The sequence below is a fragment of the Chironomus tepperi genome, unplaced genomic scaffold, assembly GCF_022539635.2.
Source record: "Chironomus tepperi strain 1889 unplaced genomic scaffold, CSIRO-AGI_Ctep_v1 contig_445, whole genome shotgun sequence".
Taxonomy (NCBI): Eukaryota; Metazoa; Arthropoda; class Insecta; order Diptera; family Chironomidae; genus Chironomus; species Chironomus tepperi.
Genome location: NW_027226567.1, coordinates 5,105,120 through 5,123,929, shown reverse-complemented (window position 1 = coordinate 5,123,929; position 18,810 = coordinate 5,105,120). Strand labels below are relative to the sequence as shown.

The 18,810-nt window shown below is 30.2% G+C and overlaps 1 protein-coding gene across 2 annotated transcripts in view; it reads left to right on the top strand.

Moving 5' to 3' along the window:
* The window catches only part of Sur (Sulfonylurea receptor), a 36,776-nt gene that overhangs the window by 10,907 nt on the left and 7,059 nt on the right, over positions 1–18,810 (top strand). The window contains exons 3-18 of one of the 2 annotated variants that reach the window (XM_070650549.1): positions 1,075–1,107; positions 1,235–1,383; positions 2,702–2,938; positions 4,822–5,559; positions 5,774–5,911; positions 6,986–7,148; positions 10,373–11,215; positions 11,424–11,529; positions 11,618–11,879; positions 12,815–12,952; positions 13,174–13,295; positions 13,388–13,490; positions 13,807–14,225; positions 14,368–14,483; positions 14,842–15,062; positions 18,469–18,690. In XM_070650549.1, the coding sequence (XP_070506650.1) occupies positions 1,075–1,107; positions 1,235–1,383; positions 2,702–2,938; positions 4,822–5,559; positions 5,774–5,911; positions 6,986–7,148; positions 10,373–11,215; positions 11,424–11,529; positions 11,618–11,879; positions 12,815–12,952; positions 13,174–13,295; positions 13,388–13,490; positions 13,807–14,225; positions 14,368–14,483; positions 14,842–15,062; positions 18,469–18,690 (4,010 nt within the window). Of the gene's footprint in view, positions 1–1,074; positions 1,108–1,234; positions 1,384–2,701; positions 2,939–4,821; positions 5,560–5,773; positions 5,912–6,985; positions 7,149–10,372; positions 11,216–11,423; positions 11,530–11,617; positions 11,880–12,814; positions 12,953–13,173; positions 13,296–13,387; positions 13,491–13,806; positions 14,226–14,364; positions 14,484–14,841; positions 15,063–18,468; positions 18,691–18,810 lie in introns of both variants that reach the window. The other variant, XM_070650548.1, reaches the window with a different exon arrangement.

The window sequence follows — 18,810 nt, the reverse complement described above, 5'->3', positions numbered from 1 at the left end:
CTTTCCATTTTTTCACATAAACGATTTAACAAAATTTTAAACGAGCATATAAACATTAACAATTAGTTGGATAATTTGTGTTGTAAATCAAGTGAGTGTGTGATACATTTTTGCATTAATTTATTGTTATTTCAATTACGGTGCAGAGAGAGAATGTTTTCATTTAATTATACTTTTAATGTAAGTTAATGAACAATGGAAAAAAGCAACCGAAAATAATTTAAAATGTAAGCTACATTGTACCCATAAAAATTTTGTACACACATATACACACCGATCCATGATAACATTCATATCATCCCACATCACCCCTCTCGTCTTTTCGTTTTTTTCCAAAATCCCATCAAGAGGTAAAATTTTAATTGCTTTATACAATTTTCACTTAATTGCTCACACTTTACCACAAGAAAAAAAAAGACGAAGATGAAAATTTGAAAGTTTCTTTTTCTTCCACCTTTTTTATGGGTGGAAAATTTTTCCTTTTTTTTTCATTCATCTTAATTGCTCCACAATGTGAAAGTTGATGAAAAGTTTCTTAGTTTTTCCGGGACTCTCTCACTTAGGAAAACTAGCAAGAAAAGTTGTTTGTAACTTTATTTGGACAGTTGTGCGCTTTTTTTTTTTGGTTTTAACAGGTGTGAAATTGCTGATAGTTCATGGATACGAGAAACTTTAAAAGTTTTGTTGGTTTTGATCTTTTCATTACTAAGAATTCCGTTGAGATTAATCAATTTTGAGCTTAAATTCGATTACTTCCTTATTTACTTACTTCGGTGGTCGTTCAGATCTATTGTGGTCTATATCCTTCTTTCTCAAAAGTTCAAGTAGACATTTTTTTTTAAAAAATTCCTTCATAATTGACAATTTTAAGCATGATTAATTGGCGTTTGGAGAACTAATCAAGATATTCAACTAAAAAATCACATCAATTTAGTCATCAAGTCACGAGATACTATAAAATGCTCAACCTCTATTAAATCTTTGCGAAAAACCAACTTTTAACTATTTTTATTACAACACACAGAATAAAGACTTTTTAATGTATTTTTCCCTCTTCTTCCGTCTCATTTCTAGTTGTACGATGGATCTACTTAATAGTACTTTCAGGTAATAACATAAATCTCATTAAGATGCTTAAAATGTCAAACAAGTTAAATGCTACGTATAAAATTGTCAAAAAAAATAATATTTCATTTTTTTTGTATCTTTTTTATTTCTCGGTAAAAAAAATCAGAAATAATTTTACTCGTCTTAAGGATTTGGAAGTGGTTTGATGTCCAAAAAGTGACAGCTGTTTCGAGTTTAAATTTTGTCACTCAAAGTGGACTTGTGGTATTACATTTTGGACTTATTGTGACTGACATCTCGACAATTTATTTTGAGGTAAATATGAAAAATTATATTTTATATTTTTGGAGAGATCTCAAGAGATTTTTGAGTTCTAAAATGAGAGAAATCTGACATTTTAAAAGAGACTTTAATTTCCATAGAAGTGGAACTTAGACATGCAATTTTCATTACAATATAACTTTATTATTTCTACCAAGAATAATGAAATTGAATTTATTAAGTTCCTAATAATGAAGATGTTATGATGACTTGTCAATTAATTACTGAAATATTTAATTTCAAGTGTTAGTGATCAATTTCAAGCAGTTCATAATTTCATCAATAAAGCTTCATTATATTAAACATGTGCTTCACATCAATCAAATTGAAAGCTCTTAATGTTTATTAAAGGCTTAATTAATATTGAAATAGAATGGATAATTACTCGGTATGAATTTATGAAACTTGATAGCAGATGATGATTGCATTCTGCTAGGTGTGGGACGAAGGAAATTTCTGATGAAAATATAAACTTCAGATATTCAGATCTGAAAGATAAAATCTTTGCGTAATATGTGTATTAGTGTTAGTGACAATTTAAGGTGTGAGGAGTATCCCAAAACACCGCACTCAGACTAAGACTTAAAGTTTGTATTACAATTCGAATCAACTTCTTTGCTGACATTATTGCCTATAGTCTACAATGCAGAGTTCGAAGTCGATTCCAATTTTATGTGGAGTCAAGTCGACTTTTCCATACAAAATCCGAGTCGACTTTCATGGCTATTGATTCTAGTTCCAAAATTTAATCAAATTTTCCAACTAAATTCATTCTATTTAACTTTAATTTCCACGTGTACCCATAAATTTAAATACTGCAATAATATTTACAACACTGAGATTGATTCAACAAAAAAATTTGCTTATATGTAAATTAGTTTATTCATTGAAATTCAATTTATAAATTTGATGACCTAAGCGCATTTGGGAATTATATCTAAATTAATATGAGTCTTGTTTTAATTAAATTTGGGAAATATAATTTTTGTAATTTTGTTTATGAATATAAAATTCGAGGCAAAATATATTAAGGTATTAAAAATAGCTTGATAAATGATGACATATCATGAATTTTCATATAAAAATCATCGAAATAAATTTAAAGTTCAGATGCTTAATTGCATTTTTAACAATTTTAATATTTTCACGAATAAAAAAAAAAATTGCAATACAAAGTATTTTTTTATTTATTTTTTGGTTCACTTATCATAGATTCATATTGAAAATTTATCAAAGGACTTTTTTTTATCATTATTTTTATAAATAAAAAATCAATCCAATTCATTTCATTTTTATTTTATTTTATTTTCAGAGTTTACCATTAATAACATCAAAGTCATGCGATCCGACGTTAGTATCACAGGAAAATATACCGTATAAAAATCCATACTCAACGTTCTTCTCAAAAATGACATTTTGGTGGATGATGCCGTTACTATGCAAAGGATTTTTAAAGCCTTTAGAATTAAGTGATTTGGGAAATTTGTCGGAGAAAGACACGAGTCGTTATCACTATGATCAATTTCTGTTTGTATATCATGCTAACAAGGTAGGATGTTGCTTTAAAAATTAGTCTATTTTTACAGGTCTGTGTATAGTCATGAACTACGTGATCTAAATACGAACAGATAGTTGTAAGCTTACATAGATGCACCAATCTGTCTATAACGATGCACAAGTTTGTTGCTAAGCGTTTTGCCATTTCGAGATAATTGTTGACAGAATATTTTGTGTCTGGTATATATTTTGAGTATTTTTTTGTATATATGTTCAGTAAGAGAGCATCTCGATATCTCCAAATCCCATACTAACATTGTATCTTCCATAATAAGTTCCAAATCTAAATTCTCATTCTAAAACCATAAACTGCAGCTTAAAATTACTTTAATTTTATTGTAACGAGAATTGAAATGAGAATTCTCAAAAAAAGATTTTTGACATGATAATGTCTGTTCATAAATCACTCTCAGTTAACATAGCTGACGATTTGCAACATCATAATATGCTTTATGACTAAAAGAGTGCAACGAATGAAAATGATTTTTTGATGAATTGTTTGCTGAGTAACTAATTTTCACCATAGAGCATTGAAAATTGTTATGAATAGAGACAGATTGTTACAAAATTTAGCATAAATGCATTCATGTCATGTCTTAAGCAAGTAATTCATCATGAAATTGTGAGTCAAATTTTCAAGAATTTTTTCTATTTTTATCTCATAAATTTCATTCAAAACATCTCAAAAGCTATTGACATTGACAAATATTGCAACCCATCTCATGCTGTACTGTTTGCTAACTTGTGAACTTCAGGCAATAAATTATCATGCATTCACATCAACACTTCAATTGTGCACTGAATGACTCAAAAGACTTCTTTGATGTGTACAAGAATAAGTAAAAAAAAGTTTCAGATTTCCGCTTATGTCTTTTGTGCTTTGCATGCTGCAGAACTATTTTGAGTTAATTGAGATGAATTGCTGTTATTTATTTTTTGTTCCCTTTGTGCTGCTATTTTTCAAACTATGAACTTTGAATGAAAATCAAAAGATTGGCTAAAATGCTCGACTGAGTTCTGGTGCATTTATGAATTTTTTCGTTTGTAGATTTTTAAATTTAATCGAATTTCTAGAAATTCGTTTTTTTGCGTAACGTAATAAGTGAACGGCCCCATATGAAATTTTGGATTTTGCATACTGCTAAGGAGAAGGTCAAAAAATTTGTAAAAGAGAGAAATGAAGAGGATTCAAACGTAGTCATAATTAGTGTTATTCGAGCAGCATGACTTGATTACTCAAAATGTGTTGAAATTAGACGTCAAGTAGACGTAAGGACACCCTGCCGTCAACACGAGTTACTTGATACCCAAATCTCTATTCAACATGAAAATTAGACATAAATTTAATCCCAACATGCTCTCGGGAGCTTACTCAATTACTTATTTACTTCGCTGGCCTTACAGATCAATTGTGATTCATAGCATCTTTTAGAAAGGAGAACTTCGAGAGCTTACTCACCTTAAATTTACTTGATTGTTATGCTTGTGAGCGTTGTGGTTAGATTACTCTCCTCTTAGACGCACGTTCTTTCCTTACTATGGTTCGATTCAATAACACAAAATTGCATGCAATTTGTTTCATATTTCAAAAAATAAGAGCTAATTTCCAGAATCTCAGACATTTCAAAGAATCTTAGACATCATAAGAGTACAAACTCTATAGTAAACATTGATATGCAATCAAGATTGCACTTTTATTACATTTTTCTTCTATTGATATGTTTTTTGGAGAATATTTTATATTAAAAATTCAGGTCCGAATATGATAATACACAGATCATGATTTTAGAATTATTTATTGCATGAACGAGGCAAATTTTTTTCTAAGAATATGAAAATATTTATTTTCTCTCTTTTCATAAATGTATCGAATAGAACAAGCACGTGTCTCTATGGACATGTTATTTGAAGAATTGTTGGAAAATGTTAATCATCGGTGGCATATTTAAATTGTTTGGTGATTTATGCGGCCTTGTTGGTCCTCTATCAATATCATACATTGTTGAATATATAAATTTACAACTATTGAATGCAAATAATACTGAAACAGAGCTAAATGTTGTAGATATAGCATCAGGTGCGCTTGATATAAAATTCAATGGAATGAGTGTTACAAATGAATATAACAGCAGGAACGACACGGTTGGCAGTTACATGAGTAATTTAAATAATGAAACAAGCAGAAGTGATGTCATTTTAATGATAAATTATCCAAATTGGATGGACTTTATTGGAAATGGATGGATAATGTCATACATTGTATTGATTTCATTTCTATTGCAAGGAACATTATCGCAAGCATCGACTCACTTAGTGAATATGGAAGGAATTAAAATTAAAAATGCATTACAAGGATTAATTTATCGTAAAATACTTTCTTTAACTGGTGCCAACAACATGACATCATCAAAAGCAAAAGGTAAATGTGATAATGGAAGTAATTTGGACGACAGTAAAATTGGCGAGAATAAGAGCAAATCAGAAGAAGCGGAAGATAAAGTTGATGACATAAATAACAATCCAGGGACTATAACTAACTTAATGTCCGAAGATTCACTCAATGTTATGTCCTTTTTTTGGATTTGTCATTACGTATGGTCGATTCCATTAAAGGTAAGTCTGTTAAAATAAACATGAAAGGTCGAAATGAGAGAGGCTGCATTAGTCCGTAACGTTGAAGATTGACTTTTATTTCGTTTTAATTGTGTCACGATAAAAGTCACATTACAACATTTTTCGGTCTTCTTCTACCTTTTATGGACCATTCACAACATGCAATGTGTAAAAGAGAATTTTTTATTGTAATTTCACACACAAATTCATGTAGATTGTGATTGTTGTCTATTGTCTCTACTTAAAATTGGGTATAAGCTCTTTAATTGGCTCTGTGGTGACTATAATTGTGATGCTACCATTACAATTTATTGTGGGACGAGAGATGTCACGGAATTCTGAGAATGGTGCGGTAAGTAAAGAAGAACAAAAAAAAATCCATTAACCTTTAATCCTTTTTGTGTTATGTTATCGTTCTATTCAATTCATGTGATTCGTGATGTGTTAGAGCACGCAAAAGAAGTTGAGGTTAAATTTGCAAGGATAAAAATATTTAAGTTCAATTGAATTTTCACTCTATTTTCCATAAAAAAGTTCTCAATTCAGACAAAGTGAATCAAATTTAACATTTACTTTGTAGTAAATGCAAAATAAAAAGTTACAAAAAAGATGAGCGATGAAGCAAAAAGATGAATAATGAAATATTACAGATGGTGGAAAAGGCAATTTATTATTATGAGGAATTTTTTTTTGTTCCTCTTCTTCATTTTCTACCAATTTAAAAAACTTTTACAATTAATTTCTCTGTGAGCTTTTTTCATCTCTTTTGTGCTTTTTATCATTTTTTGATGCATAAATTTCACTTTTTTTTTGTATTTTCATTTATTATTCAAGGGAAAGTTTTTTACGTTTTAACAGTTATTTTTACAATTTTTGATAGTTTAATGTCACGCAGTTAGTCTGGTTTGTGAATATTCTAGAATTTTTCAAAAAGAGCTTAATTCTCTTTTTGTCAGAGCTTGAAATTAACTTGAAGAACTAGTCCGAATATCACAAATCGGCTTATCGATCGGGAATTCGGCTAAAGGTCTGCGTGACTCTGACTTGGTGCCGGATACTGTTTTAATCGAAACTATGCGAAAGTCACGCCAGCCTGGTCCTTGATTTTAGATTGATAAACTGGATTTTGATTAAAAAACTTGCCTTGCCTTTAACATTTAAAAACGACGCCTTCAAGCCATCCTCACCCAAAAACTCCACAAATCACTTGAATTTTTTATGCTTTTTCAACTCTCTTCACAGCTATTTGTAAAATGTAATTGAGAATGCTAGAAAACATGAATATAATTAATTCTTTTCCTCTTTCTCTCTTCATTTTATTCATGAAAAAAATGAAAAACTTTTTACTTTTTTATTTCTGCATCACTATTTGCGACGATAACGACAACATTAATATAATGATAATGGTGCTGATGACGATAAGTAGAAAAGAAGTGATGAACGTTTGCAAAAAATTCGTGAAATATTTTTGCGAATAAAGCTCATCAAGTTGAACGCTTGGGAAGAGATTTTCATCGAAAAAATTGCAGAGTGTCGAGACAATGAGTTAAAATATTTAAAAATTGACGCTTTTTACTGGACATTAATGAGTAAGTTGATAAAAATTTAAATGACAAGTCCATGTCCTTAATTATTTATTAATCACTATGACATTCAGTTCCTCTTTGTGAACATAAAATACGGAATAATTCAAGAAGTTGGTCATTTTGAGTCTTTTTATCAAACTTTTAAATGACTTACGGTATTTCATTAAAGTTTAAGTGTGTTTGTTGCTAAAATTTGCATCATTAAAATTCAAAAAGAGAAGAATGTGGGAAAAGGAATGAATGAAAGCTTATTTATGGTCTTGAAAAGAAACAAGCTTTTGTTGTGTTGATTGTATGGATTGGAATGTTATCAGTTATCTTATTAGCTAGGGTATCTGCTCAAGGTATTTTTCAGCCCAAATTTTGCTATTAATTTACAAAATTTTAGCCAAAATACCAGACAAAAAGTAAAAAGGGGTGTGCAATAACATTTTCCTAACCAAACCTGACAAAACCCTATCAACCTAAATTCCATCCATATCCAGATCAACTAGACTAGAGTTGTCAATTATTTGGGTTTTTACTATTTGTACAAATACCAAATAACCAAATATCGAGACCCCCAAATATTGTACAAATACCAAATATTTTCGAAAGTATGGATATGATCCTAAAAAACATCTGAATTTTCAAAAAATTGTCTGTATATTCACGCTTAGTGTATAATTAGTAATAACAATCAACTTAGAAGTAATGAAATTAATTGTTTTCAAATGAATAATAATGAAAAATAACTAAAATATTAACTTCTTTTAAGTCATATGATTAGGAAACTTCGACTTAAAACATTATATGCAGAGAAGGTTCGTTCAACCCTTGTTAACGTAGGTTGAATGGATTTCAATGAAATAAACCACACCTTTAACTTCAGTGCTGTTTTTAGTATTTTTGAATGACCGAATGTCTAGATCTAAGTATATTCATGAATACAGCCATTCTAATGATAAGGACATGAAGTGCGATTTTCATTCTCTTGTTTTCGAAACCACAACATGTGATAAATTTTTATATTCACTTGATATTAAACCAAAAAATCGCTCCCAAATTCAAAAAAGGACTAAAAGACATTTCTAAAACGATAACAAATTTTATTCTTGAAAATTTTCAGGAAAAATTTTATACTTGCTGTGCATTTAACTCTTATATTGGTACAAACAAATTATTTGGTTTGAAAATACAAATTATTTGGGGGCCCAAATAGTATCAAATTTGACCAAATACCCAAATATTGGTATTTGTAATTGACAACCCTAAACTAGACATATCTATTTTCGTTTAACTGCATAAATGAATGCAAATGATGATGGTGTAGAGCTTTGATCTATCTTTCATTCAATTTGAATGCACAAGTTTTTTATTTATTCTCTAAAATAATCCTTTTGAACAATTTTCATCTTTGTTAATTATGAGATATGTGAATAGCAACTTGATATAGATTCAAAAGCTCTTCATTGCTAAAGAATTGAGAAAAATTTAATAAAGACTACATGTGGATTACCACAAGAATTTAAATAAGTTTCTCAATGTGATTTACTGAAGATTAATTTTTTTTAATAACTGTACCTGGAAGATTTCCAATCATTTTTAATAACCTCATAAAAATTGTTCTTAACATTTCATCAAAAAAAATTTTTTTTTTTTCATTTCATCTCGTTTGTAAAAAAAACAACTTTTTTATGAGCTTTTCAATAATAATAAAAAAAAAAGTTTTCAATTTACTCGAATGAAAAACAAATCTACAAAAAGTGATGCTTTTAATATATTTTTTATTAAAAAAATTATCTGATGAGTTCTTTATAAAGGAAATAAGTTTAATTTGTTTTTTTTTTCTGTGATTATAACACAGGGGAAGGTAGATTTTGAGTTTGTGGAGGCATATTAATATTGAAAAAGTTTTGAGTAATGAGTTTAATTTCATAATTATAGCTACATACATATATAATTAGGAAATATGTGAGGGGCGTAGAGGTGGGCGGTCTACAATTTTATCCAAGTCTTGGGAGGAGCTTTGCGTGATTTCCGAACGTCCCCTTAGGGAACAAGTATCCGAGCGTGAGAATAAGCTTCTAATCTGAGAATTCTAAAATTCTAAGCATATTGGGAAAGTCCAATATTTTATCGTTTTGTACAGTGATCTCCAAACTTTTGTTCAATGCTATATTTTGGGAATAACACACGGCCGAAATCGCATTAGTTGACGTCTAAAGATAGCCCACTGCATGCGGTACACATTAGACAACACTAAACGTTAGTGTCTACCCCTAGTAAGTCTACAAGTATATTCATCGATAAATTAAAGGAGCTTTGAGGGATAATTCATTTTCATTTACTCATCAAGCATAATTGAAATTTTTTCATTAAATTGTTTGCTTAAACTCTGAGCTGCAAGCTTACAGGATTTATTTTTATCAACATTTGTTTTTACATATTTTTAATATGAGTCATCTGCGAGCAAAGGAACAATTTTAATAACAATTTTTAAGTTCATTTAATGACAAAAATTGAAACTTTTCAAATGCCTTTAATTATTAAAAATCGTGTCCGCTCTGACGAAGATTAATGTGAAATTCTTTAAAAATAAAAAGAAACATCATTAACGCACTTATCGCTATTCAGATTGTATCTTTCCACAGAATAAAGTGAAGGACATCGTACTATGAAGTTCAAAAAAGTAGAAGACTTTCTGTCTTGATAATGAAACTCTTTTCTTTCTGTCATCCATTTGTATTCTTAAATATTGTAGAAAAAGAATGACAAAAGAAAAAAAATTTTTGTTAATTAATTTTGAACCAAAAATATTTTTCTCCATCTCCCTCGTCAGAATTAATGACGACCGAACAGTAACTTTGTGAATCTGGACTTTTATTTTAATAATGCTAATGGGTTTTGGTAAGCGTTTTGGACGTTTTGAGTGGAATAGTTGCAGCTATTGTACAGCTGAATTTCATATTCTTTTCTGTTCTCTATTTGAATTTTGAGACAGGGACCGACTCATAAATTGACAATTTTTGACCAGAAATCAGTTTTACTGAGGTTTTTGACTCAAAAATGATGCAAAGTGCAACAATTTAATGTCTCCAAAAATTAAATTTTTGATACCATACCAAAAATCATCATTTCTGACCAAAATCAATAATTTATACTTAAATGCGCTCTAATTCCTCAACAATAATTCTAATTAACTTTTCAACTTGTTTTCCTTTTTATTTCATTTTTCAAAAAACCAGCATTTTTAACTCACATTTCTAGCATTTTGATAACGATTGTAACATTTGCCGTTTACACATTGATTAATGATGAGAGCATTGAATTTAATTCAAGCAATGTGTTTACAGCATTGGCACTTTTTAATCAATTAACGGTTCCATTGTTTATTTTACCCATTACAATTCCAATCATAATCAGCAGTATAATTAGTACAAGGCGTATTGAAAGATTTTTATCGCAACCAGAAATTGAGAAGGAATTTGAGGGTGTTAAGAATATGGCAAGGGTTTTATGTAAAAGTACAGAGTCGCTTGAAGAGGATGACGATGCTAATGATAAGCAAACATTGAAAAAGGAAACGTTAGAAGATGCCGAAATAAAGGCTGATGGAAAATCTAGCAAAAAGAAAGTCCAAATTAGTGATAAATTATTCCATCAAGATACAATCGATGAAGAGGAACCGGATGAGAATTTATCGACAAAAATTAAATTAAATGATGAACCAAGCGAAGATCTCAAAAATGATTTAATTGACGTAAAAAATTCCGATAATTTACATTCAACGGATGGAAATGAAAGTTTTGATAATGATGGGGTTATCCTGCGCAATAAAAATAGCACAAGAGTCAAATTAAGAAAACAGAATCAATTAAATGAAACCACGAGAGTGGAAAGGAACAAAACGAGATCAACAGCACTTAACACGGACAAACGTGATAGTACAATTAAAAGGACACGATTGCCATCATTCAAAGTTCCTGAGGGTGTTGCCGTTTGTATAACAAATGCAAAATTTTCATGGAATGGATGTGAAGACAAAACAACAAAGCTCCTAGAAATTTCCAATTTGTCAATTCCTCTAGGTAAAAAGGCTTATTGACTTTTTTGATTTATGTGAAGTTAGGTGTGAATTTAGGACAGACAAGCTTATGATGAACATGAACAAGATCCCCAATACACCAAATTCCATCCATCTCCCCACAAGTCATGCTCTCATCATATTGCGATTAATTGAAAATCTCATTTCTTTTCTTGTTGTTCAATAACTCGACAACACAAAAAAAAAACTAGGTGTCCTGACTGTGATTGTGGGCAGAAGTGGATGCGGAAAATCATCGGTTGTCGGTGCTTTATTGAAAGAAATGCAAATTCAATCAGGAAGCATTGAATGGAACAAGTGAGATAAATAATTGGATCTATTTACTCGATGTACATTCAAACAAGCAACTTCCTCTCATTCTTCTTTTTTTTACTCTATCCAACAGATATGCAACAATTGCTTATTCTGGACAACAGCCATGGCTACAGAATGGAACAATTCGTGATAATATACTATTCGGTGAATCCTATCATCCGAAACGTTATGATAAAATAATTGAAACGTGTGGATTGAAAGATGATATTGAACTTTTGCCTAATGGCGATTTAACACAGATTGGAGAGCGAGGACAAAATTTATCAGGCGGTCAAAAGATGAGAATTTCAATAGCAAGAGCTTTCTATTCATCAGCCAATGTCATCATACTGGTGAGTTGATAAAATTTAATTCCATTATCCATTTCCATTAATGTGATTGTATTCAATTAAATGTGGAGATCTGGTTGGGGTTGCATTATGTTGATGCTTTTTTGCTATGTTTGTATAATTTTCCTCATTTGCGTTTATTTTGCATTTGAGAATTTTAATGAAATGATCCTAATTAATTAGAGGATATTTAGTAATGCTGTTTACTTTGAATGGATGTTGCAACATTCATAGGATTTGTTCATAATTGCAGGTCTGTAGCGTAGAACAGTCAAAACAAAACAAACCTTAGCATTAACAATTTAAGGGGTTTTCTGTGTAGAGCGAGGATATTTACAATGTTCTGAACTTTTTTTCGAAATCATACTAAAATTTATGAAACATATGGTTAATGGCTCAAAGAAACCACCTAAATTAGGCCGAATTCATCTAAAGATTTCTATTGGGTTTCAAATAGACTTCAAGCCAATTTTGGATTGTTTCTTAAACCATACTCCAAGTTATAACCCGAAAAGCCAGTCACTAGGTGGTCGTGACTCTACCATTGTAGCGGATTTAGATCGAATTCGGCAACAAGTCCGATCCACGACAGCCTGAGGCCTGGGATTGGATTTTTGAAAATTGCCTTTTGTTTAAATTGAACAATATAATTTTTCCCAATAATTATTTGCATTTGCCATTCATTTGTTTTGTCTATTCTGTTCTCATCTTTGTAATATTTAATGTATCCCACAAAACAATTTATTATTATTTTCATTTAGTAAATTTATTTCATTTTCAACTCTTATAGAAATTCTAACAAATTATTCATTATACTCTTTAAATAATCATGTTATGTTCAGCGAATAACTAATTTAGTACTTTATGGAATCTATATTTAAACACATTTAATTAACTGTTAAATATGAGATTTAAATTAATTTACTATAATTAATTAGGATGATGCATTTTCATCGTTGGATAATGAAGTTGTAAGCTTTTTGTTTGAAAAATGCATTAAGCGAGTTCTCAAAAAGTATAAGCGCACCATTATTCTTGTCACACAAAAGACACAACTAGTCTATAGTGCTGATTATGTGAGTTTGTAGTTTTTTTTTTAATTAATTTTTTCTTATTTCTCATAAAAACCAAAAATTGCTCGTAAAGCATAAAAGTGAATTTATTTTTAATGTCATATCATGAATCACTAGCTTGGTTTCCTTTCTACGCATTAAAAATATTCCAAAAATTTTTATATCTGTTTACCACAAAATTAATTAACAGAAAACTTTTTTTCACTTTCGCTCGTCTGACTCAGATAATTGCAATGGATGACATGAAAGTGAGAATAGCTGGTACAATGAAAAGCATTAAGGATATCGATCCGAAAATAATTCGCGAATGGGATGCAGCAATTGCAAAAGAGAATGCAAAGGAGAGGTAAATGAAAAATTATGTCGAAAGTCATAAACAATATTTTGTTCCTTGTCGGCATGGCCAATTTATATGGGTTTGAATTTTATTCTATGCAGTGCAAGTGGGCGAAACGCCAAAGAACGATGGAAGCTGTTTAAGAATATTTCACGATTTGGAATTTTACAGCGGAATCCAACGGAAGAGGACAATTTGTCTTCGGTAAGTAGCTTTTAATTGATATTTTATGGCAATAAGTCACATTAATGTGATATCAAAACCACGGGACAAACTGTGACTTTAAGAAGTCATTAATTAAGCCTACAAGCAAATAATTAACATTGTGGGTGGTAAAATTGAATGATGAGGTGATAAAAAGAAGTGGACTATTAAGGCATAAATTAATTTTAATGTCTGAGTTCCAGAAATGAAATCAGAATTAAAATAAATCATAACAGCTCCGAATAGAATAATTTATTGAGCCTTCATGTCAGTTCTTCTTGTTCCATATTCAAATTTAAATGCTTTTAATTCACAGCGCAGCTCATTGTATGCTCCATTCAAACGTACATCAAGCAACTTTTATGGATCTCGTTTATGGTCTGACTTACCACTTCCAATTGACGAATGTAACGATAATGATTTTGATTTTCCAATGCTACGCAAGAAGCATCACAATGACAACGAGAAAGCATTTCGAGTGACATCATTGCAATTGAATGTCACACCAAAGAACAAGCAGCCACTAGCACGACACATATCATCACCAACTCGATTCAATTATAGCACAAAGTTGAAGGACAATAATCGTGTATCAGAAAGTTCATCATTCAGCAGTAAAATGAGCATAAGAGGATTCATACGACGAATGTCTGAGAGACGTCAACGACCTACAGCTGAGTCAGATTTTATGCGTGACAGGAGGAAAACTGCAGTGAATAAAACAACATCAATACGGTGAGTTGAATTCTGATTCCTTAAATTACTCAACTGACATTTCTTGAATGACATTGAATGCCTCAAATAATAACTACTCATTATAATCTGCTCTGTGGTTGATTTTTCGATAAAAATAAAATTGGAAAAATATCGACAGAAGTATCGACGAGGAGGAAGTCATAAATAACACTTTCGAGGGACGTGATGAAAATGTGGATCGAGTCGTGTCGTACATCTCAAAATGTAGTGAAGAAACAGAAGACGATACAAGCATAAGTAAGGCATTTTTTTATTCTATCTTTTTGATTAGATTTATTTTGTGCATTGATTGCGATTTTCTGTGATGATTTTGTCCTCTTGCTTGCTGCGTGTCTCCTTAGTCAACTAAGTCATTATCTTCATCACAATAAATTACATTGAATTAAATTAAATGAAAATTGTTTATCAAATGATACGTAACGCATTTTCGGTAATGAAATCAGATTGACTGGAAAGAATAAGAGACACAAGAGGCAAGAGAGCAAAAAGTAGAAAGTGTGTGATGAGATAATAATAATGGAAATAGCTAAAATTTTTATTAAATTGTCTTATATTTCATTATAAAAAATACCAAATAAAATGGCATCATTCAAAGACCTTGAAGACGATGAATCTGTGCCGAATCGATTAAAGTCTGATGAAGAGAGAAAATATGGCAAAATTCCAGCAAAAATATATTCCTTATATGCGAGAGCATGTGGCACATTAACATTAGTTGTATTCTTTATGAGCACATTATTATGGCAGGCACTAAGGGTCTATACAGATGTCTGGCTTCGAGAATGGACCGACAATGGAAGCGGAACTTCAACTGATGTATGTATACAATTAAGATTCCCTTTTATATTTATGATATGTGAATTGCAATGTAGTTTCTTTTCCTGATTAATGAAATTTCGATCTAGACATGATGATAATGTTGGAAAGAGAATGTTTTTTAAGTTGTAAAATGACTTTTAAGTTGTAGAATGACTTTTGATGATATCTTATAAATGCACGAAAAGCGAATTGATAGACAGTTGAGAATAAACTTTAACATATGTTCGAACTGTTCGACATGTGTACCTTTGTCTATTTAAGTTGTTACTAATAATTGTACCAGACACGCCCCGATATTTATTATCAATTTTACATTTTTCTTGAGAATTTTAGTAGCTTGGAGTCTAGACATTGGTGAAGCGATACATATAGAGGGTTTACACATTAACTTGCCATTAACTAGTTATAACGGATTATTGTCCGTCCTGGAATCCAAACTGTCCTTTAAAGGTTTCCATATTGAATTGAAATTCCACGTTAAACTTATGTACGTTCCACGAAGGCCAATAATGTTAGTTTCTTACACTCAACCTAAGAATTTTCAGAATCTGTTTTAAAAACCTGGTAAATTCTAATGAATTCTAGTCATATTTAACACAAGTATGGATCCTTCCATTTAGCAATTAATTTAGATTGTATCAATATTTAATCAAAAAATCGATGCCAACTTGAAAAACTAGATCTTAATCTTGAACTTCTCACAATTTGCTCTCTTCTTTTACACTTCCTAATTAGCCATCCAATTTGTTCAATCACAAAACTCACGGTCGATAAAATGCAAAATCCAAGCCAAATATTGAATCCAAATAGTAATTCTTCCATATTAAGGACACTTGGTTCACTGTTAGGTATATTAAATTTTAGTTTCCTTCCAATATCTTGTTCAATTAAGTAACTAATAATTCCAGTGTCTATCAGTGAATCTACAGTTTTTTCAATCATTTCAAAGTAGAAAGCATTCGATTGTGTTACAAGACCTCCGTGCGTGACATGCATTGCTTCGTCTAATTTTATCCAATTGTCACTTTGTCGTGTTATGTACTCAGCATATGATTGGAAGAGGTCAGATATTAATAGTGACGTCTTTGCTGATGCATTTTGTGATTGTGTTTGATACAAGTATAGAAACTGTTCATATGGACATGGCTTGATAACAGGCCTGATAATGAAATTATTATTCTATTAATTTATTTTTAATGTCTAAGTCAGTGTCCTCTAAATATTGTAAATAGAGTTTGATTGACACTGATTAAATCAAGTAATTTACCAATTGTCCTTTTCCTTTTGAATCATTTGACTAAACGTGTCGTATTCCATCGTATATAACGAATAGTTTCTGTCTTTAAGATCCTCTATTGTTTTTGGTGGTGGACGTCTTGGTTCACTAGTCATGAATTCAAATAACATGCTTTGATAACAAGTTCGAAAAATTAGACAGAAATACACAAAAAGGAATAGAATATTTCTTGAAAAATTCTCATTTGGCAGTCTTGTCTGTGAAATTCCAAAAAAGATGCTCAAAATATTAAGCGATGGCGTTTTAATGTCATTTCCATAAAAAATATTTTGAATGAATTTTGGCGAGATATTTACGATCAAAATTGTAAAAAATACTGCTGCAAATGTAACTGTTAAGTAAAACCAGGTCTCTGTGTCAAATGGTAGCCATAGCTTTTCGTAAGGTGTGTAAGCTTCAGCTGGTGTCACTAAAATATTATGTGTTAGCTGTAAAAATGACGATGTTATTCGAAATGATCCACGATCTAACATTATATGCATTGGATGTACTTCCATGCACACATTTGGAATTTTAGAATGATTTTTAACTAAAACTAAGGCTAATTTATTATCGTTCATTAAAGTTGCATTAGATGATGGCAAGACTGGCTGATAAACATCCTTAAAATTGTATTTTATTGATGCTATTTTGAATATTTTTGGAATTATTCCGTTAACTTCAAGATTATTTTGAATTATATCCGCATATCCCCAGGAATGATAGTTATATGTACTTTGAAGTATAGGCAGCATAAGAACTAATTCACATTCGTGAAAATCCAAATATTTTTGTGAATTTTTAAATTTTTTTAACCATTTCATTGATGTTTTATTAAAATTATTAACAATCGTTAATTGTGGTGAATTGCAAAATACGTCTGTATATTTTTCGATTGTTGCAATTTTGATGATATTTTTACCATTCACAACAAAATACACATGATGAAATATGAAATGTCTAAATAAAGGAACTCTTTCAAACACGTAGGCTAAGAGTTCTCCATACGTTAAATTGTCTATGTATAAAAATATTTTAAACATTCTTTCATGATATAAACTCTCTTTAATAAGCTTAATAAAGCAATTTAGTTCATTTAATGATGGTAAAAGAATGATTTTTGATCTGTAAAATCCCATTATCATACAATATCCATCACCAGTCAATCTATATTTGTATTTAATTTCTTTTTGAGTTGCAATCCTTTTATAAATTTCTTGAACTAATGATGACGTGTTCTTTACTGAATGAATGTGAATATCAAACTCGATGCCTTCATTTACGTAAGAACTATCAATAATATCCTTAAAAACTTGTGAAAATTGTTTAATATCCTTGTAATCGTCAGTAATGTTTGAAAATTTAAAGCAGTAAATTAATTGTATTGGAAATAAAATGTTGAAAGATTTAAACATTGCGCGTCGAGGTCCGAAACTCTACTAATAAGTACTCTTGGGAAAATGACAAACAAAATAAATTTTAATCAAGATACAACTTTCGTGTGTTGTTAATATATGAATATTTCACTGTCTAGATATGGATATTTAAGAATAGACATCGTTCCTTGGAAAACTGTCTGTTTTAGTAAGTTAAATTATTTACTAGGAAAAGATTAGAACTGATCAATTTTTTGTGTTTATGATTAAATTAAGAATTTTTTGGTCACTATCTAAGACATTAGTTTATTTATGGTTTAACCAGAGTTGGCAATTCTCTTTAAGAATCCTCCTTCCTATAATTTTCATTGTTTGAAACAGAACTAATCTTTAACACCTATTTGCCTTTCACTTAGAATGTTACTCGTTACGCTTCATGTAGCGTTACAGTGGCACACCTAATTTGGACATCTTCAGAGCATAGTTTACCCCATTCTAGTTAAATGTCATACATAAAATATGAATTTTAAAATGTATCCATTTAATTTTAAAAGCTTTAAAATGATAATCAAAAATTCTTGAATTTTTGGCTCTTTAAAAACAGACAAAAAATCAAGAACAAAAGGAAAATTCAAAACGAGAAAAAAAGAATAATTTTAATTTTCACAACATTGCAATGATTGTTATCCTTAACATCAGCTTTTTATTATCCTCAATCTTCCATTTATTCTCTTTTTTCTATTTTTTTTAGGTCAGCTATTATTTTAATGTTTATTGCTATCTGTCGGGACTGTGCATAATATTTGCATTAATAGCAACACCATCAGCGCAATTAGCTGGAAACAATTCACGAAAATGTCTACATAATAAATTGGTCGATTCCATTATGCGTAATTCACTGGATTTCTTTCAATCGACACCATTTGGTCGAATCATAAATCGATTTAGTTTTGATATGGCAATAATTGATAAGGTATGTAGTGAATCTGATAAAGATTCAATAAATTTGATTGACTCTATCCATTAAATAATATTATTTGATGAATAGACATAACTGAATAGATCGGAATTAAAAAAATTATTCTGAAATTTA